The sequence below is a fragment of the Hyperoodon ampullatus genome (genome assembly GCF_949752795.1).
Source record: "Hyperoodon ampullatus genome assembly, chromosome: 11".
Taxonomy (NCBI): domain Eukaryota; kingdom Metazoa; phylum Chordata; class Mammalia; order Artiodactyla; family Ziphiidae; genus Hyperoodon; species Hyperoodon ampullatus.
Genome location: NC_136924.1, coordinates 94508888 through 94531477, shown reverse-complemented (window position 1 = coordinate 94531477; position 22590 = coordinate 94508888). Strand labels below are relative to the sequence as shown.

Sequence of the window (22590 nt, the reverse complement as noted above, 5' to 3'; positions counted from 1 at the left end):
TCGTTGAAATACATTTCTGAAACAATCTATTAGATTCCTCCTTTCAGATTGCAACTACCTATGCCTACAAACTTTTCTTTTAATTATCATTATGAACACATGGCCTTGTAAAAGTTAATCAATCTTTATTGATTTATATATTTATTTATTATTACCATTGATGCTCAAAGTGTCACAACCTGCCCCCAAAAAACCTCCTTGAAGCTGACATCTATGTACTTTGTCTTCTTTACAAAAATTTTAAGACTTAACTTTTTTAGAGTTTTGGATCACAGCAATATCGAGGGGAAGGTACAGAGATTTCTCATTAACCCCCTGCCCCGACACGTGCATAGCTTCCCCTGTATCAACATCCCCCGCCAGAGGGGTGCACTTGTTATAATTAATTACCTACATTGACACAGTCCATAGTTTACCTCAGGGTTCACTTTTGGTGTTACACGTTCTACGGGTTTGGACAAATGTAAGATGACATATATCCATCATAATGTCATAAAGAGTATTTTCATTGCCCTAAAAATCCTGTGTGCTCCGCCTCTTCCTCTCTCCACCCACCACCCCTGACCTTTTTACTGCCTTCGTACTTTTGCCTTTTCCAAAATGTCAATGTACTTTGTCTTCAAAGTTTCTTTATTTGCTGATAACAATAAGATATCCCTGCTCCAAATTTAATTTTTCCCGTTTGACATATATATACTACCATGTGTAAAATAGATAGCTAGTGGGAACCTGCTGTATAGCACAGGGAGCTCAGCTCGGTGCTCTGTGGTGGCCTAGATGGGTGGAATGGGGGAGGAAGGAGGGGATATATGTATACATATAGTTGTTTCACTTCATTGTACAGCAGAAACTAACACAACAGTGTAAAGCAATTATACTCCAATAAAAAAAGAGTTAACTGAAAAAAAAAAAAAGACATGAAATCAGCTAAATCTCAAAGAGCCCCGGTGCTTCCTCTTCTCCGTCATCCTCCCCTCTAGCTGAAATCTCCTCCCACACTGCCCTCCTCTGAGGTTTCAAATGCACCAGAATAGGTATTTGATCATAATTTCCATTCTGGAGGATTTTTTTAGTCTAGTGGGAGAAAGCATTGCAATAAACAGCAACAACAGAAACACAATATCTCCTTGGTATCACTGGCACCCAGCACAACACCCGGAACGTGGCTGGCCTGCAGTAAACAACTGTGATTAAAGTACGAGCAGATTGGAATGATAAACCAGATGAAAGTAATTAATATATAAGTTAAAAGTATTATTGCAACAGTGTTCAAACAAAACTAATATTACTTATCTAGGTCAAAAGAAGATTACAGAAGCATAAAATTATTGGAGATGGCTGCAGCGTGATGGGGAATACTGCCCTATAAAAGATACTGAAAAAGACGAGTTTAAGAAAATCTTCACGGACGGGAATTCCCTGGCAGTCCAGTGGTTAGGACTCTGCACTTCCACTACATGGGGCATAGGTTCAGTCCCTGGTTGGGGAACTAAGATCCCACATGCTGCGATGTGGCCAATAAATCAATAAAGATCCATTCTTAAAAAAGGAAAAAAAACTTCACAGAAACCTGCCATGCCTGTGCTGCTGTCTTGCCTCAAGCTGCTTAGAGTGCATGTCTGCCCTTAGTTTTTATATGTGTAAATATATATCAGCAAATAATGAGGGACTTCCTTGGTGGTGTAGTGGTTAAGACTTTGCCATCCAATGCAGGGGGTGTGGGTTCGATCCCTGAGACGGGAGCTAAGATCCCACATGCCTCGCAACCAAAACATAAAACAGAAGCAATATTGTAACAAATTCAATAAAGACTTTAAAAATGGTCCACATCAAAAAAAAAAAAAGGAAGCCAAATAATGACTTCCTACAATATCTAAGAATAAATGGCTAAAATGCAGAATTTTAACATTTAATAAATCATTAAAGCGGAATGATAGAATTCATGTTTGTCCTAAGCCCCCTTTCCTAATGCCACTCACAACAAATTACAGCATATGTTTTTCTTTTCTTTGATTTTTTTTACAACTGCTATAACTACAAGAGCAAAAATAATTACAAGTCAGATTTTTATATAAGGAGTTTGCAGAAGCTGTTCGAAGCCATAAAGACCAAGACATTTTCTTTCAGTTCTTCCACTGGTATGGCCATCTGTGGAAATAAAGCCCAGCACGGAGTATTCACTTGAATTATTTTTTTTTCACTTGAATTATTGACAGGGACAGTCAGAAGAGAACCATTAAAAATTGGTGATAAGGACCCAAATATTAGTGTATAATGCATATACACAATTCCTAACATTAGTATTTATCTCCTTAAAAACAAAAGACTCTTAAATAGCAAACATATATTGACTATACATCCAATAAAACAAGATGATCTTGCCATGTTTTTTGCACTGTAATTAATTCATGGACCCACAGGAAGAAATGATGACCTGTTGCATTGAGATGTTGGACTCAGTGTTTGTTAGAAGTCATTAGACTTGTTATGAGAATTACTTCTTCTCTATGAAAAGGCTTCTAAGTAGTGTTTGTGTATATCGGATGCAAGAAGAAATATTCTGATTCAGAGTAAAGAAAAATATTCTAGGAGCAGTTAAAGTCTGTAATTGACTACCTTGGGGAAAAATGAGTTCCATTTCCAAGGAGGTGTTCAAACGCAGTTTAACCACTTGGCAGGCAAGTTATAGAGAGAAATTTACAAATTCAGTGGATTTTTGTACATATAAGATCTTGTTCAAACCTATGACTTATGATTCTGTGAATCTAGATGCTTACCATAATCATGTTTCCTGTCAGAAGTTCTGGACTGTGTTTTCTTCCTTTTGTCGGGAGATTTCACCTCTGTGTAAATATCCTTCTCGGTCATTTCTGGATAGTAGAGAAACATATGGAGATAATTTGTGGTTGAAAGAGAACTTTCTCCATAAGTTCAAGAAAAAAAATCATTACAGTTCACACTTCCCATACAGCGTTTAAGAAATAGTTCTCTATAACAATTATGTTTGAGGAGATCTTCTTCCTCTTTTAGGGCAATTCCTCTGAAGGGCTAAATTAAGTGTATATTGGAATTTCCCACCATTTGTGGTCTTTTGTAGGTTTGAGGGAGGCTGCTGTGCCAATGAGGAATGGAGAATTGGGGGGCAAAGAGCAAAACTATAAGGTATTCAGACAAAAAACAAAGTATCATTTTGAAGAGGCTTTCCTACTATGCTGAAACAGATTAAAGTAATAGGTCAGAATGCATAAAAGCAGAGCTGTCAGGAAAAAGGCAGGCTGAGAAGCTGCAGCTTTGGCTGCCTGAGAGATTTAAGACCCTTTTATTTTTAAACCACAAATCACAAGGGTTTCCTGTTTTGTTTTGTCTTGTTTTAATCTTAAGCGATCTTGTTTTGTAGCATAGCACATCCTCTATATACTGTAATGCTAAATTATAAGAACACAATTTATAGCTACAGTGATACTAAATCCAGAATTATTCTGATTTCTCCATTTTCTGATTTCTCCATCTTGTTTTTCCTAAGTCCATCCTCACTTGTCAAACAACCTGCTTATATTTTTAATTCAGTGTGAGTTCCTTCCTCTGTGTGATGAGGAACCCATTGAAATTGACAGCAACCATGAGTAAGTGGTTCTTAGAGATATATCTGGACATACATAACAAAAAATCCAGAGATCAAGAGGCGAAGGACTGGTCCAACAGCTCAGCAACATCATCATCATGCCACTGGCTCTCTGAAGCTTTCAGATCTGCTCTTGGGCATGTTGACAACCTCATGGCCACAACATAGTTGCCACAGCTCCAGGTAACTTGTCAGTAACCAAGACAACAAAAAGAGAGTAGAGGCAATGCAAGCCATATACCAGAAATCCTCTGGCCAAATTTGTCTTAAGTTTCAATGGCCAAAGGTGGGTCACATGGCCATTCTGGCTACAAGGGGAGCTGGGAAAGTGAGTAACTTGTGTGAAGACCCAGAGAAAAGGTGATTCAGAAGGGCTCATGGATTGGTCAACAGTCTTTGGCGCACCGTAGGCTAGGGCTAACACAAGATTTAATGGACATCAACAAATTTTTGATGACTTACTACTTATACCTCCAAATTAATGTACAAGTGATGAATCCAAAAGGGTATTTTAATTCTCAGAAAAGAAAATAGGAGCTATATATACATATATATATCACAGTATATAGTGAATATTAAAAATCTTTTACTACATTACTTGTTTGGTATTGTTATTCTCTGCTAGTTTACCTATTGCAATTACTTGTATAAAAACATAAGAACTTAACAGCAGAGGAATCTGAATAATTTTTGCCTTTGAGGAAATACAAAAGGTTGAGTTAGAAAGATTCCACCCAAAGGATGTGTCTGGGTTAGTGATACTGAGGGATTCCATAGGTAGTAACAACTTTCTATGGAGAAGAAAAGAGGGATGAGTCCCAGAAGGGATCTGCAATCAAAGAAGAAAAGAAAAATAGTTTGGGACTGAACAGAAATCTTCAGGTACTTTTTGATCTCTGTACAATATTCCTTCTTTCACTGATTCTTTAAACAACTGCTCTTCATCTGCCTGCTCTGGCTAAACACTATGCTGGTTGTCTGCTTTCACAGCTCCTCCAGCAACGCCCAGTATCCTACCTTTCATTAGCACTAATATTCTATGGAAAGTGACGCATCTGGGCTACAATCACCTTGAATGCAATGCCGTTCTTCATTTTGTCCAACGGGCAAAATATATACGCTTTCTCCAAACCAAGCTGAATGCATTTCTTTGAAAAGTCTTCCCTGTGCCTGAGCAGAGTTACTCCATCCTTCCTATGGGTTCTCAGCGCATCTTAATTATGACCCAATTACTTATGTTTTCACATTGCATTTTGATTATTTATAGATATTTCTGTCTCCTGAAGCTTGAGCTTCAAGGAGAAGGGTCTGTGACTTTAATTACCTTTAAAATTTCAGTACCAAATATAATGCCTTGGACATAGTAAGTGTTAAATAAACAATTGTTGAACAGATGGATAAAGGAACAAATGAACACTCTACTGAGGGAGACGATTATGAACAGGGAAAACTAAAAAGAAAGAGCCATTAATTCTCTTTTAAAGTATCTATGGTTCTGAAAAACCTAGGGGCAGGACAGGAATAAAGATGCAGATGTAGAAAATGGACTTGAGGACACGGGGAGAGGGAAGGGTAAGCTGAGATGAAGTGAGAGAGTGCCATGGACATATATACACTACCAAATGTAAAATAGATAGCTAGTGAGAAGCAGGCACATAGCACAGGGAGATCAGCTCAGTACTTTGTGACCACCTAGAGGGGTGGGATAGGGAGGGTGGGAGGGAGAAACAAGAGCGAGGGGATATGGGGATATATGCATATGTATAGCTGATTCACTTTGTTATATGGGAGAAACTAACACACCATTGTAAAGCAATTATACTCCAATAAAGATGTTTTTTTAAAAAGTATCTATGACAGAACAATTTGATCTCCTTGAATGGCTTTGTCTCTAAACTTAAATACAAAGTGTTTATCTTCAAAAAATGTTCAACTTATAAGGAAAAAAAATCTCATATAGTCATTTGTTCGTATACTTCCTGAAAACAAAATATTCCCTATCTAGATTATTATAGTTTATAACTAAGAGTAAAAGCTAACTAAAAGGATGATACAAAACATTCACAAAAAATACTATTTCTAAAAAACCAAGAAAGGTAAACTTATATCTTCTCTACTTTTCTCAGTCTTCACTATTCAGTTCTTAAAAATAAAATGAAAAGAGAAAATCTTTGGAGGGCCCAGCATTATTTCATTACCAGAATGGAAATTCTTTCACTCAAAAGACCTCCTTTTAATTCAATATAATTCTAATTGAAAATATTATAATTCAGGGGATTCACTCCCCTTCCCTAAGGTTTCATTACTCTGAGTTTACTCTAGTGTTCTTGAATTTCAAATATCAATCCCCATCAGATAGAATTAAGGATGTTAACAAAATCTCCAGAAACAGAAGTTGATGACACCTTTGACCTTACCAGAAAGTTCCACAGTTTGGTCAGAAATAGAGTTAAGAGGGGTTCACTTTCCCTTCTAAAGCCTGAACAGGAGGAAAAGATCTGATATCCAGAACAACTGAAAATACTCTCAGCAGTGGAACAGGAGATCTTGACATTTTAGAGACATTCTGAAAGTTTCGGTTCTTGTCAGAATTCTTACATATGTTCACATTTTTTAAAGGACCCTGGCTTCTCTCTTCACCTAGAGCATGCAAGCCAAAAATAAGTACCTATGAAGTAAAGAGTTTTGATTGATAAATGGAGGGGAAAAAATAATACCATGGATGAGTAGACAGTGAAAGAAAGGAAGGGGGTAAAGAAAGGAGAGAGGGGAAAATCTTCTGGACAAGATTCACCATTCTAAGTGCCATTAAGAACATTTGTGATTCATGAGAACAGGTCAAAATATCAACATACATAGGAATTTGGAAGAAGTTGATCTCAAGCCTCATGGATGACTTTGAGGGGTTCAAGAGTTCAGTGGAGGAAGTAATGGCAGATGTGGTGGAAACAGCAAGAGAGCTAGAATTAGAAGTGGAGCCTGAAGATGTGACTGAATTGCTGCCATCTCCTGTTAAAACTTGAATGGATGAGGAGTTGCTTCTTAGAGATGAGCGAAGGAAGTGGTTGCCTGAGGTGGAATCTACTCCTGGTGAAGATGCGGTGACGATTACTGAAATGACAACGAAGGATTTAGAATATTACATAAACTTAGTTGATAAAGCAGCAGAAGGATTTGAGAAGATTGACTCCAATTTTGAAAGAAGTTCTACCACGGGGAAAATGCTATCCAACAGCACTGCATGCTACAGAGAACTAATTCCTGAAAGGAAGAATCAATTGATGCAGCACACTTCACTGCTGTCTTAGTTTAAGAAACTGCCACTGCCACCCCAACCTTAAGCAACCATGACCCTGATCAGTCAGCAGCTGTCATCAAATATCGAGGTAAGACCCTCCAGCAGCAAAACGATTACAACTCACTGGAGGCTTATATGATGGTTAGCATTTTTTAGCAATGAAGCATTTTAAACTAAGGTATGCACATTGTTTTTTATACATAATACTATCGCACACTTAATAGACTACAGCAGAGTGTAAACATAACTTTTATATGCCCCCGGATACCAAAAAAAGTGTGTGGCTTCCTTTATGGCAACATTCACTTTATTGCAATTCTGACTTGATTGCAGTGTTCTGGAACCAAGACTGCAATGTCTCAGAGGTGTGCCTGTATTATCTCACAGGATGGTTATAATGAGAAAGTGAGAAAATATATGTGTATCAACCAGAGTCCAGCAAGGGAAACAAATCTCTCTCAGTGTTTAAAACAGAGGGAATTTTATTCAAGGAGCTGATTAAGAAGGTGACTAAGATGCTAAGAAACTACTTAAGAATCAATAAGGAAACTCAGAGTTTAGTAATACCGAGAAGCTTCTACTACCCCCTAAACTAGGGTTAAAAGAAAGAGGTGGGGCTTCCCTGGTAGCGCAGTGGTTGAGAGTCTGCCTGCCGATGCAGGGGACATGGGTTCGTGCCCCGGTCCGGGAAGATCCCACATGCCGCGGAGCGGCTGGGCCCGTGAGCCATGGCCGCTGAGCCTGCGTGTCCGGAGCCTGTGCTCCGCAACGGGAGAGGCCACAACAGTGAGAGGCCCGCGTACCACCAAAAAAAAAAAAAAGAGAGAGAGAAAAAAAAAAGGAAAGGTGATTTCCTGGAGTCAGGATTCACTGGCAGAAGCTAGAACCATGTAGATCTGTCCAATGAGAGGTAGGAACATAGGAGTAATGTAGCTGTTGCTAGAGATACAACCTAAAGCAGAGAGGGGTTAAAACTACCCTGGCTTCTCCCTACCTCTCATCCTCCAATTTCCTATCAGCATCTCTTATTGACAAAACCCACCTAGAATCCGGGAGCCCGGTTGTAAGGAACACATCTTATGCACCTTCTCAGATTCTCAGCCTCAGCTTAACACGCCTCTCAGTTCTTAACCACTTGCTTTTACACAGTGGTCCCTGCAATGATCATGGACAGGTGAGACTGCATGTTTCTACTGTCTGAAGTCTACAACTGACGTGTCCAGCTTGGAACACTGTTTCCAGACTCATAAGCACCAAACCACAGGGTACGAGAGCAGGATATGAGAAGCTGTCCATGTTAGGAGTGCAGCTTATTTGTTTTTTGTTTGGGATGTACTATAACCATTGGGAAGCAAGAGATAGAAAGAAGTTGACACATAAATTTTTTGTTCTCTTCTCCCTTCCCTTGACTGTTTACACTTCCGGTGTTTCTTTAGAGCCACATCCTCCATGGTCAAGTGACCAGTTTTGTCTCTTCGTGGAGCAGTGGCCATCTCAGTTATGCATCATGTTGTATTTATTTCCCATCCTCCTTCACCTCACTTCCCCTTTCCCTCAGTTTCACTGCCCTGTAAAGCATCTATATCACTTAAGTTTTGCCTCAGGCTTTGTTTGGTTAAAGACACTGGGAAATGCAGCTTGGAGGGGTGAGCTTCCCTCAGTATAAAGCTGAGCAAGGGAAGAGCAGACATCTGAGCACAAACAGGCCCAGAGGGGCATATTCTAACCTCATTGTTCATTGCCATCTTTATATTCATATTTAAATTTTATGTAACAACTTCATGCTTCCACCTAATATGAGGCTCCTCACTTCTCTAATAGGTCGTGAAGCACAAGGGGAGTTATGCAGAGTCTGAGCATCTGTAATGGGGGATGTCCCTCAATGCAGTTGAGTCTTAGCTCTCTTATATGCCTAGTATGGCAGGATTCATTAATGGGGAGTTAAATAAGTGCAATAGTTCAGAGATCCTGAGGTAAAGGAGGACATAAGGAAGATAGTCTAATTAAATAAAACTTGTATGTAAAGTAAGAAACGAACAGTTGGAAGGGGTCATTACACTAGATAAGGGATCCCAACTAGCTGAGGCGTTAGCTTCATGAGAAAAATGAGTGGTAGAAGTAGAAAGTGATAAATATGAACTATGGCTTCATGACCTATTACAGAGGTGAGGCTCATACCGCAGAAAAAAAAAAAAAAAAAAAAAAAAATGCACTTACCATAGGACTCAGCAATCAAACTCCTAAGCATTTAATAAAAAAGAAATGAAAACATGCGTTCACACAGAGGCTTGCACATAAACGCTCATAGCAGGTTTATTCATAATAGCCAAAAACTGGAAACACATCAAATGTCCAAATGTGGATGAGCAAACTGTGGTATATCTATACAATGGAATGCTACTCAGTAACTGAAAGAATGAACTACTGATACATGAAAGAACATGGATTATGTCAAAAACATGCTGAGCAAAACCAAGCCAGATACAAAGGAATAAATGATGTATAAAATTCTGTAACAAAGCGACAAAATTAAATTATAGTCACAGAAATATCACTGGTTGCCTGAGACCAGGTGGGTGGTGAGAGGGAGAAAGGAACTTCTGGAGGTGATGGGAATGTTCTGTGCCTTGATTTGATGGTGTTTGAGAGGTGTATATATTTGTTTAAAACCCATTGACCTCATGACTTAAAATGAATGCATTTTATTGCATGAAAATACAACTCAGTAGAGTTGATTTTTAAAATGTCAAGGTCAAGAAAGACAAATAAATCCTGAAGAAGTGTCCCAGATTAAAGGAGACTAAAGAGACCTCCCAACTAAATGTATCACATGATCCTGAACAAAGAGGAAAAACAGGTATAAATGACATTAGAGCTACAGTTGAGAAAATTCGAATATGGGCTATAGATGAAATCATAGTACTGTATCAGTGCTAAATTTCCTGATTTTGACAATTGTACTATGGTTATAGAAGACAAAGTCCTTGTTCTTGTGAAATATTTACACAAATAGATGTAATATCCTGAATTTATTATCAAATGAATCAGCAAGGAGAGACAGAGAGAAAAAAAAACTATAAAGTGCACACAGAGTAAAATATAAACAAATGGTAACTATGGGTAAAGGTTATATGAAGGTTCCTTGTACTATTGTTTCAACTATTCAGTAAGTTTGAAATTATAGCGAAATTATTTTTTTTAATGAGAGTCAAGTATCTAGATGGGGTGGGAGGGAAGCTAACTACGTTTTAGTTATTAACTATGATCTCTCAAAGCCAGAGTCTATTGAAATGATTTATCCTATTGATAAGGAAATGACCCAGGCTATTTATTAGAGTTCTTTAATTGATTCTGTGGGTGTTTCAGGGAAAGAGAGAGTAATTCCTCAAGGCCATTAAAGAGAGGGGTAACTGCTCTCCAAAGACAAAATGATTCTCTCTTCCCCAAGAAAACAGATGGCATCTGATGTCTTCAACCATAGTCCAAAAGAGCATTTTCCTCCTCCTCCATCTCATCTGTGTTTCTACAGTGGACAAAGTTCTGCAGTCAAAAACAAAATTACTACAGGAAACCAACAACAACATAAAAAGACAAAATTCTATTTCACCTTTTCTCCTTAGTGTCTATTTGAAGCAATCAATTCTCTTCTCACAGATACAATTATAGGTGTTAGAGCAATCAATATTTGCTATTCTTGTTGAGGTTAAAAATGCACATTCTCCTCTCCCAGAAGAAGTCATTATTGCAAAATTACTGTAGAACAGAAAACATGTATGGCCAACTGTTTAATCCTGAAGCTTACAATAACATAAATCATATTTTTAAGTCTGTTGCCTAAAGATCTGGAATATGGAATTATTAAACATAACTTCATCACTAAAAGATTTTCTACTTCTCTTAGCCCACTGAATAGAATAACATCCTCTTGATCACACCCATAATCTCCTATTTTGTTCCACATTGGGAATTTTTTTTTTTTTTTAATATTCTACTTTATTGATTTCTGCTTTTTTTTTTTTTTTTTTTTGGTTGGGGGTAGGAGTTTTATTAATTAATTAGTTTATTTTTGCTGTGTTGCGTCTTCGTTTCTGTGTGAGGGCTTTCTCTAGTTGTGGCAAGTGGGGGCCACTCTTCATCGCGGTGCATGGGCCTCTCACTATGGCGGCCTCTCTTGTTGTGGAGCACAAGCTCCAGACGTGCAGGCTCAGTAGTTGTGGCTCACGGGCCCAGCTGCTCTGCGGCATGTGGGATCCTCCCAGACCAGGGCTCGAACCCGTGTCCCCTGCATTAGCAGGCAGATTCTCAACCACTGCGCCACCAGGGAAGCCCCACATTGGGAATTTTTGATCAGAGAGCAATATTGCTATGTTGGGATCATGATACAGCAACCTGCTTTCCTATGTTAATTATTTCAATAAAAATGAGAGATCTAAAAGGAGAGGAACTAAATTTCTGTGACACAGATAACAAGGTCTCATGTGCATACACTTTAAGAAGAAAAAAGTAGAATTGGAATATAGTCAGAGATGAAGTTGTTTAATTTATGTTTTTATGTGTTTTATTTCTTTTCCTTCCCCACCCTATCACTAACAGTTATTAACTAAAACATGAAAATTCACTGAAAAACATCTAAAGCAGGACCTCTATTTCAGCAAAGTGGTGGATTAGGTGAGAGCTACCTTCCTATTGAAAATAATTTAAAATCCTGAATAAAAACAAATTTTAAAACCTCTTGAATAAGTTAATGAAGTGGCAAAAAGCAGATTCACACTCAGGCTGAGGGTTAAGTAAAGATGGAAACCCAGAAGGGTAAGTGAGGCACTGAAGCCAGTTTTTCCCTTAATTGATGTAGCAGGCTGAATAATGAATTCAACCCCGGATGGGGATTCTAAACAGAAAATAAGCTACAAGGTGTTGAGACCAAAGGGATATATCTCCAGTATAAACCACCTTAGAACTGTCTTGAACATTGGATTTAAGTAGAAAAGAAAAAGAATAATCCTACCTAACAATCCAAAATCACAAACCACCCCTCATGTAATTTGCATCCGCTGTATTACTTAGGAATATTTGAATCTGCTATAGGTAAAAAGAGGAACAATTAAGGAAGATAAATGAAACTAAGTAGCTTGTGAGGCATAGGCAGAAAGTAGGAGATGGTTTAAATACAGATAAGTAAGCTAGTAACCTATGTGACATGTTAGGTATAGATACAGTAAGTAGAGCCCATGTGTGCTGAACATAGAAAAGGAGGAAAGAATCAAATAGATACAAAATATCATACATGAAATATACATGATGCACATAGATATGCAACATTTATGAGGTCTTAAGTTAGTCAACCATTGGTGACACTCATTCTGGCCCTCTGCCTAAGAAACGCAAGTAAAATCCATAGCTGCTCATCAGGCTAATTGGAAAGCTGCAACTCTAACCAGGCTTACATGCTCCTGTATCCGCCCAATAGAGAAAACATGTGTGCTGGCCACAAGAACCTTCTGTCTGTTGGGTCCCCTTTACTCAAAGCCCAAGTCTGGTCCTAGAAACCTTACACCATCGTCAGGGAAGTGTGATGCCACAGAGCCAGGCCATATGAAGAGAGAATAACTCAGGATCCAGGTGATCCTTTTAACCCACTTGCCCCTCATCCTAAGTGTGACAACCTATCCTATCCCATCCAAGTATGATAAGCTATCCCGTGTCTTTCCCCCTGCATAGTGCTATGTGCTTAAAATGGATTTAACTAACTGTGCAATTTGAGCATCTTATTTTAGCCCTGAAAGTGTTCACCTGAAAGTGTACTCACAGGCTACAATTACATCAAGGTTATTTCCTGCATGACATCTCTTGTAGGTTTGTGGCCCAGAACTACATTACTGGCAGGGTCCAAATTTAGAATGAAAAATGGCTTAGATTCACAATGCTCCAAGGCATCCAACAAAAGCAAATTCTTTCTTGAGGAAGCCACCTTCATCTAAGTCCTCAAATAATTTCCACAGCAGCTCAAAAAGAGAAATCACTAAACACTACAAAGGAAACGGCATCATGAACAAAAGTCAGTAGAAGTGATAGGTTAGACCCACAAAACTTCAAATACTAAAATTATCAGATACCAAATATAAAAGTAGTGTGATTAATATCTTTCAAGAAATAAAAGACAGCTTGAATATATGAGTAACTAGCAAGAAGATTTGAAAATGTAAGAGAATTCTTAGAAATAAAAAATGTAACAGTTAAGATTTTTTAAAAAATCATTGAATAGTTCAACAGCAGATTACAACTGAATGTAAACCCAAGAGTTTACAAAATACTGCACTTAACAGAAGGACTACAGTGAGGTGTGTGTGTGGGTACGCACGCACGTGTGTATGTTTGAATCTGCATTTATGTATATTTATAATTAATATAAACTACTAATATAAAGGAGTTTCGAATGAATTTGGGGGATACTCAAAACATTCATGGTTGTGGGAGAGATCACCGTGACTAAGTCAGAATGGTCCAATCACATCATATCACCTTACTTCATGATTTTATTTTATTTTGTGTACCTCATAACACATACTTCTGATCATGTGTTTAGCATCATAATTTTATTATTAATAACTCTGTATGACACTTCTCGTCCTTTTTAACTGTACTTCCTGAAACATTTCTTTAATCATTCTCCTTATTCTTACTAATGACCTCTACCTGAAAATGAGTTAAGCCCAGTGAAGCAAGATTCTTTTTAGAAACAATCCTTCCAACCCAACACCAATATTAGAATTTGAATGCATCCTGGAAACTTACAGTCCAGAAGATATGCCATTGTCAATCCATTTCCACTTCCTTTCCCTTTCATTAAATGATAATCCAATCCAGTAGGAACTTCGACAAGTCTGGGATTGAAGGAAGGTCTATAAAGGAAACAAAACATATCATGGGACTAAATTCCCATCTGTTAGATGAATGAAAATAAGGACAGATAAAAGACCCAGCTGTTTCTATGACCAGTAGTCTGCTACTTTCTACATGATCCTTCATCCCTCCTTCCTAAAAAAAACCCTCTCTCCCCTCAACCCCTGTATTTTCATTTTCCAAAGTAATTTTCTTCTAGTAGCTTATTCATTTATGTTACAAATGGCTGCCAGTCTCATAGATTATTTAAAATGTGGAAAAATTTTAAATCTAAATATCTAACAATAGGAGTTGTTAATAATGTATGACACTTTATGAAACCATTCAAAGTCATGCTCCAGAAAAAATTTAAAGATAAAGAAAAATAATCATTACATATTCCAAGTGAAAGAAGGAATCTTCTAAACACATTTATTAAAATAACAAATGTTTGTAGGGACGTGTGCATTAGAGCCTTCAGCTTCATAAGAGAAAGACTTGCTGTTGTTCAGTAGTAGGAAGGGGTAAAGGGAAACAGGGAAGTATTTGGAGATATTTACTATGTCCAAAAATGTAATATATCAAAGTGACATAGTACATAATGTCTGATTAAATGACTGAATATATTTTTAAATATAGGTTTAAATTTAACTGTGTTTTACTGCAACAAACATAAAAAATTATTTTATGACTTGACATCATAAATTATTTTATGTTACAATTTAAAATATCTACTAGATTTGCATATAAATTTTGTGTTGTTTTTCTAAATGATAAGTAGAGATTTCAGGCTGATCATTGCAAACATTTCTCTGTAAAAACACATTTTGTGTGTATGGATAGTTTTTATTAGTAATAAATTTAAAAGATAATTTCAATATTATTGTCGCTGCATTTTCTCTTTTTTATAATTCTTTTTGAAAGATATACATCTTGATACAATAAATACAAAAATTAATCAAGTAAATGTTACCTACAGATGCAATGAAAATCACCATGAAGCTAATTTGTAAAACCGTTACCACTTTTATGTTCCTCATTATTATCTACATTTTGCAAATGGGAAAACTGAGGCCCAGAGAGGTTAAGTAATTTGCCCAAGGTAACCCAGCAAGTAAGTGGCAGAAATGAATTCGGTCCCAGGCAGTTTGGCTCCTGGATTCCTAATAGTAACTACTAGACTATGTTGCCTTTGGGTTCTTAGTTATCGCCTTATAGGAAAAAATAACTGCTGGTTCCAGGCTGCAATTTACCAAAGGGTTAAGTACTTCACCAAAAGAAAGGCATACTTCTCTGAGGGGTTCTCCTGTAGAGTCCTAAGAAAAGGAGATGATTGCAAAGACCCCAACTGCATCTTCAAGGGGGTTTCCATTTCGGAAATAACAATGTTCATCATGATAGATAATATGTATTGAATGCTTAGTAAATAGCAAGATCACATGCCTATTAGCAGGCAAGGTCTCCTGGGAGACTTAAAAAAATTTTTTTTTTATCTTTGATTCTATAGAAAACAGGAAGGTGTTTGAGAATAGCATTCACCAAGAGGGGAATATTTACTAGGGATTTTGATGAAGTCATACTTAGCCCTTCAATTTCAGTCTTCAAGAAGCAATTCCCACTCCCACACCCCCAGGACAGGGCTCCCTGTATTACAGTCTTCATGTTCTTTGGTTCTTACTTTTAAGTACTTAGCTTAACGGAAGGAAAGACCAAAGATATTTCACCAGGAAAAACTTATTTTTTTTTGAGACTTTTAACTATACAATTTTTGTTCACTCAGCAGACATAACACAAAGAATAACTGAAGGTTCCTCTTTCTAAACTCCCCCATTTCCTCAGTATCTTGGGCCCAAGGGTGAGAGGCAGAGGCCAAGAGAATAAAAGTACGTGTAACTGTCCATGATACCAGTTCGTCTTCATCATCTATCTTCAGAAGAGATGAATTGTAACTTTGGCAAGTCTGTTTACATCCCTTCCAGTCTTTACTTTCAGCGGTAAAGTAATAACAGTTTACTCCTAGACAGCACCAGTGGCCTTCATTGAGTTTGCCTATAATATACAAGGTGAAACATTAAATGTCTTTTCATCTGGTATTTTGTTAAGTAGAGCGAGATACTTATCAACTCTCCATAACTAAAAAATCTTAACAGCTATCACTAATGATAATGTGAGGTTCACCAGAAGTTGGGAATGCCAAGAGATATCTGCATTCCCATATTCATCGCAGCACTAGTCACAATAGTCGAGAAATGGAAACAACACAGATGTCCATCGATGGATGAAGAAAATGTGGTCTATTCCTACAAGGGAATATTACTCAGCCTTAAGAAGGAAATCCTGCCATGGGTAACAGCATGGATGAAACTTGAAGATAATTATGCTCAGTGAAATAAGCCAATGACAAAGGGCAAATACTGCATGATTCCACTTATATGAGATATAAAAAGTAGTCAAACTCAGAGAAACAGAAAGTAGAAAAGCGGTAGCTGGGGGAGGGGAAATGGGTTGTTGTTCAATGGGTACACAGTTTCAGTTATGCAAGACGAATAAATTCTAGACATCTGCTGTACACCAGCGTGCTTATAGTCAACAATACTGAATGGTACACTTAAAAACTTGTTAAAAGGGTAGACCTCACGCTAAGTGTTCTTACCACAAAGAAAAAAGGGACATAAGAAAACTTTTGGAGGTGATGGATATATCTATTACCCTAATTGTGGATGGTTTTACTCATATATACATATGTCTCAACTCATCAAATTGTATACACTAATTATATGCAGCTTTTTGCATATTAATAATACCTCAATAGAACTGTTTTTAAAATAATAAAATTAAATTTAAAAAAATTTTAGGATTCTGGAATGCCTTCTAGATAAAATTAAAATTATTCTTTGGAATTTTTTCTTTTCCTCATACATAATATACCAAATTAAAATATTAATAATCCTTCAAGGTATGTTTACGATTTTTTAAAATAAATTTATTTATTTTTGGCTGTGTTGGGCCTTCGTTGCTACACTTGGGTTTTCTCTAGTTGCAGCGAGCGGGGGCTACTCTTCATTGCGGTGCGTGGTCTTCTCATTGTGGTGGCTTCTCTTGTTGCGGAGCACGGGCTCTAGGTGTACAGGCTTCAGTAGTTGTGGCACGCAGGCTCAGTAGTTGTGGTTGGCGGGCTCTAGAGCACAGGCTCAGTAGTTGCGGCATGCGGGCTTAGTTGCTCTGCGGCATGTGGGATCTTCCCAGACCAGGGCTCGAACCCATGTCCCCTGCATTGGCAGGAGGATTCTTAACCACTGTACCACCAGGGAAGTCCCTGTTTATGATTATTTATAGAAGAGAAAAATTGAAAACAGTCTAACAGTCTAATAAAGAAAGCATTTAAATTGTTACAAATATAATGCAATAACACAACCACTAACAGACCTGTTTGTGAGGAGTGTTTAAGACTATGGAAAAATGGCCACAGAAGTGAAAAACACAAGATGTGAACCTGTCTGCAGTATGATAACCAATTTTTTTATAGGTAGCGAAAAGTAAAGCTAAAGAAACAAAACAATAAAATATTATTAATTCTTCAATAATAGAGACAGTACATTTCTAGTAACTACCACACCTAAATGATATCAAATAAGCAAAATCTCTTTGTAAACGCTAAATACATATTTAGTAGTTGCTGATTAACCAGGGTGATTCATTGCATCTTATGCATGATAACAGAGTTTACTGTATGAGATTTAATATTATTATCTCTTGGTTGTTGGGTTGTTTTTTTTTTTTTTTTTTTTTTTTTGCAGTACGCAGGCTTCTCACTGCTGTGGCCTCTCCCGTTGCGGAGCACAGGCTCCGGACGCGCAGGCTCAGCGGCCATGGCTCACGGGCCCAGCCGCTCCGCGGCATGTGGGATCTACCCAGACCGGTGCACGAACCCGTGTCCCCTGCATCGGCAGGCGGACTCTCAACCACTGCGCCACCAGGGAAGCCCCCTCTTGGATGTTTTTAATAGTATCATCACACAGAGTCGTACAAACATCAACACTCCGGCAGATCTTGCTGATGTATTGGAGGGAGTATATATTGATCACAAATAGACCAAATATCTGAAGTCAATGCAGAATGGAAACACACACACATACAGTTATCTTTACAACAGCATCCAAATGAAAGGCCTTGTGCCCATTTTAGCCTAAGTATATTTTTACTGATAGTCTCCATATTTTATGTCAGCAACAAAGCTGGAGAGCCTGATTTTCCCACAGGTCCAAAACAATCCAAATTTTCAGGGGTACTAATATACTATTTCACCTTCTGGGAGCAGAAAGAAAGCAAGAACTGCCATTGACTTTTGGGAAATATAGGGCTCTACTAATCCAAACATGACTCCTGGGTTCTCAATCCCATGTTTGAAATAAGCAAACCCAAATACCCATACTACACCTAAGAGGCACAAATTAAAAGTCATCTAGCAGACCTGGATCCCTAGCATATAACATAACCCTGTATTAAGCCTCAAAGCTTTTGGAAGGGGAAAAAGTAATGGAAAATTGTTCCATCTTTCATTCAAGATTTCCTCCATACATACCTATATTTCGCCAAAACTTTGAAAAGATCTCCTCTTGTTTATGACATCCCTTCTTTTTTGTAGCGAGTAAGTCCAGTCCCTTTTCTTGCTGAAGGGTTTTAGTTTTTAGAGTATCATATTCTAAACTCTTATTTATCAAAAGTTGCTCCTTTAAGTAGCTCTCATTTTGCAGAACATGGTACTTCTGACTGAGGTTCCGTAGAATTTCCTCCTGTTGATGTTTTTCTTGAATATACTGAAAAACTAAAATTAATAGTACAGACACAATTTTTAAAGTACTCATAATGCTTAAATGTTGAACTTTAGGACAGGAGAAAAAAAAATCTCACTTTGACAACCAACCCATTTCATTCCTTTAATTAGTAGTTTTACATTTAGAAAGTAACACCTCAATAACTTGACCATATAAAATGAAACATCAAATTTCTCACTATAAGCCACCTAAGTGTAGAATAAATAAAGCATGATTTCTGAATAAAATTATGAGGGTAAAATCTAACCATTCAGTTCAGTTTCTAAGTTAGCACAACATTTACAAATAGGTACCAAAGGACAAATCAGTCAACATTTAGCAACACATCTGAGTATGAAAATCTGCACTAAACAACATGAAGAAAAGCACCATTATCATTGGAGCAGATGGAATATCCATAGGAGAAAAGTGAGGAAGATCCAAATAAGTAATTTTGTCTGAGTGCAACAGGTTGGTAATTTTCCCTAAAGATGTCAAGGAACTCAAATAAAAGATAAAAGGTTGAATTCAAGATTATCTAACATCCATGCATAGAATCACTCCTTTTACTAAATCATTTCTTTACTGTATATTTAGAAAAAATTAAGAGTAAGTCATAATTTCTTTTGAACAGTTGTTTCTCAAAGAATGCGTATCTGAGATTCACAGGGATCTAAACTTAGAAGGTGGAATATAATAGTAGTTCCCCCTTATCCGTGGTTTCACTTTCCACAGTTTTAGTTACCCTGTCAACCGCAATCTGAAAATATTAAATGGAAAATTCCAGAAATAAGTAATTCATAAGTTTTAAATGCATGCCATTCTGAGTAGTGTGATGAAATCTCGTGCCATCCCTCTTGTCCTCCCCAGGAGAGGGAATCATTCCTTTGTCGAGAGTATCCTGCCCTTGTCAGTCACTTAGTAGCCATTATCAGATGACTCTCGAGGTATGCGATGCTTGTACTCGAGTAACCCTTATTTCACTTAATAATGGTCCAAAAGCACAAGAGTAGTGATGCTGGCAATTCAGATATTCTCTTACTGTGCCTAAATTATAAATTAAACTTTATCATAGGTATGTATAAATAGGAGAAAACAGTATATACAGGGTTAAGTGCTATCTGCAATTTCAGGCATCCACTGGGGGTCTTAGAAAGTATCTCCCGTGGAAAAGGGGGTCTACTGTACTAAGTGCTGTATCAGAAGGAATGTTTCCATGTCTCATACAGACTGGGACAGCTCATTACAGCTTCAGAGATATTGGAATAGGTAAATAAAATGAAAATGACACTGTGATTGTGTCTGGGGAAAAATCACTAAGAAAGAACCACCTGGAACATTCCCTGATTATAGCCATGGAATAACTGATGGAGCATGGTTAATACCTACTCAGTTAGTGGTTATTTCTATGACTAAGACTTGAAGGATGTATTTCAATTACTTACTCTTTATCCCCAACACTGTGGTTGTCATCAATAGAAGTAAACAGAGGGTCCCAAGCGTCACTGCAATGCCACACCAGGGCACTGAGGACTCTTTAAATAAAGAAGGAAGAAAATGATCATTAGGGTTAGAGCCTGACCCACTACTCATCTTAACCTGGACACCATGTGAAACACAGAAACAATCGTCTCTGAAAATTTTACAAAAGTACATTGTAGAAACGGTTTTAATTTGCAATCTAGTAATTATAGTTTTAAAGTTTCAGATTTCTGACTTACAGTCACCCATTTTAGAAATCCTACACACAAGAACAGTCTTGTAGGATTTTTAAAATGCATTCCTTACAAAAGCACAGATGGCAATAAACACAATACACATGTGTGAGAATCCACACTGACATGCATACTTCTTGCTATGATCACAACCAATAATGAAGAGGAAGGAAAAAGCAGTCAATATTCTTGAGAAACTGGTAGCCAATAGTGGGTATTCTGAAGCTGCAAATGTGACTGGGGCCTATCCCTAAAGAACTTTCTAGAAATCGACTTTTCCTTCTTTCTCTAGAAGTGCCCCATTTTTCCTCCTACTTTTAAGGTCCTCTATATCTGAAAATTGTATCTCTGATGGACACTACATTAAAACAGTAAAAAATTATTCTCAGTTTAGAGTTTGTGACACTATTTGAAGGTACAGAGAGAGAACGGAAACATTAGAATGCCCCTTTTGATTTGAACATTTTTGTTTCTTCATTCCATTAAGTTTTGGTAAATATTTAAGACACCTGAAATACCTTTTGTCTAAATAAAAACATTGTTTCTAACGCATATTTCTCATTTCTCCAACATTCCATAAGACTTTTATTTCTCTAGGATCTGCAATGTTTCCTTTTTTTTTTTAAGGTTTTTTTTTAATTAATTAATTTATTTAGGCTGTATGGGCTCTCTCCAGTTGCAGCAAGCGGGAACCATTCCTCCTTGCGGTGCGTGGGCTTCTCACTGCGGCGGCCTCTCTCTTTGCAGAGCACGGGTTCCAGGCGCCCAGGCTTCAGGAGTTGTGGCTCACAGGCTCCAGAGCGTAGGCCCAGCAGCTGTGGCGCATATGCCCAGTTGCTCTGCGGCATGTGGGATCCTCCCGGACCAGGGCTCGAACCTGTGTCCCCTGCACTGGCAGGTGGATTCTCAACCACTGCGCCACCCGGGAAGCCCTTGCAATGTTTCTTGAGACTCTAGTCTGTCCTTTACTTTTTTTTTTTTTTTTTTTTTTGCGGTACGTGGGCTTCTCACTGTTGTGGCCTCTCCCGTTGCAGAGCACAGGCTCCGGACGCGCAGGCTCAGCAGCCATGGCTCACGGGCCCAGCCGCTCCGCGGCATGTGGGATCTTCCCAGACCGGGGCACGAACCCGCGTCCCCTGCATCGGCAGGCTGACTCTCAACCACTGCGCCACCAGGGAAGCCCCTGTCCTTTACTTTTAAAATCCTCATGAGGGAATTCCCTGGCGGTCCAGTGGTTAGGACTCCACGTTTCCACTGCTGGGGGCCCAGGTTCCATCCCTGGTCGGGGAACTAAGATCTAGCAAGCCTTTTGGTCCGGCCAAAAAAAAAAAAAAAAAAAAATTCCTCATAAATTTCTCTTGACCAAATTTGAATGAAAACATTCTACTGGGACTTCCCTGGTGGCGCAGTGGTTAAGAATCCACCTGCCAATGCAGGGGACACGGGTTCGAGCCCTGGTCCGGGAAGATCCCACATGCCGTGGAGCAACTAAGCTCGTGCGCCACAACTACTGAGCCTGCACTCTAGAGCCCGCGAGCCACAACTACTGAAGCCCAAGAGCCACAACTACTGAAGCCCACGTGCCTAGATCCCGTGCTCTGCAACAAGAGAAGCCACCGCAATAAGAAGCCCTCGCACCGCAACAAAGAGTAGCCCCCGCTCGCTGAAACTAGAGAAAGATTGCACACAGCAACGAAGACCCAACATAGCCAAAAATAAATAAATTTATTTTTTAAATAAATTCTATTATCTTCTCAAATTTAAAAGAATTAATTTCTCCATTCTCACAAAATTAAAAACAAAAAAGATATTAAAGACCATTATGGTTTCATATTACCGAGAACCTAGAATATAGATAGGAACTTATTATTTCTAATTCAGAAGTTTGACAAGTCATAAACGATGGGTGAATCTAGACGCTTCAAACATCTACCTTTTCCTTCAGTCTTGCCAGGGCTTTGAGTACTACCAGGCCTTGATCTATTTTGTGACTCCGAAGGTGACTGAAGAAATCTCAGGATGGAATAAGTCACTTCTTGTTCACTCATCTATAAAGTAAAAAGAGGTGAGGTATGTGTTTTGCATTAAAACTTTGTAAAAGAATGATTTCTATCCAAAGAAAAATTAAAAGGTTAGTCTATAGCAACACACCAGGATTAAGATGTATGTGTGTGTGTCTGTGTGCGTGTGTGGACATCTGTTTATTAACTCCTTCAAGTGCCTAAAGCATGTAGACTGAGCCTGATTTATATAAGAAATGAA

At 38.1% G+C, this 22590-nt stretch overlaps 1 protein-coding gene across 1 annotated transcript; it reads right to left on the bottom strand.

The window, feature by feature from the left end:
* Positions 1-10543: 10543 nt before the first annotated feature.
* Positions 10544-22376, bottom strand: LOC307060487 (killer cell lectin-like receptor 2; the record flags this gene model as incomplete). The annotated part of the gene is made up of 6 exons (XM_079714982.1): positions 10544-10673; positions 13713-13819; positions 15706-15848; positions 18382-18624; positions 20059-20148; positions 22262-22376. 6 exons carry the CDS (start codon positions 22374-22376, stop codon positions 10544-10546), a joined length of 828 nt encoding a protein of 275 aa, XP_079571108.1.
* Between the last annotated feature and the right edge of the window lie 214 nt (positions 22377-22590).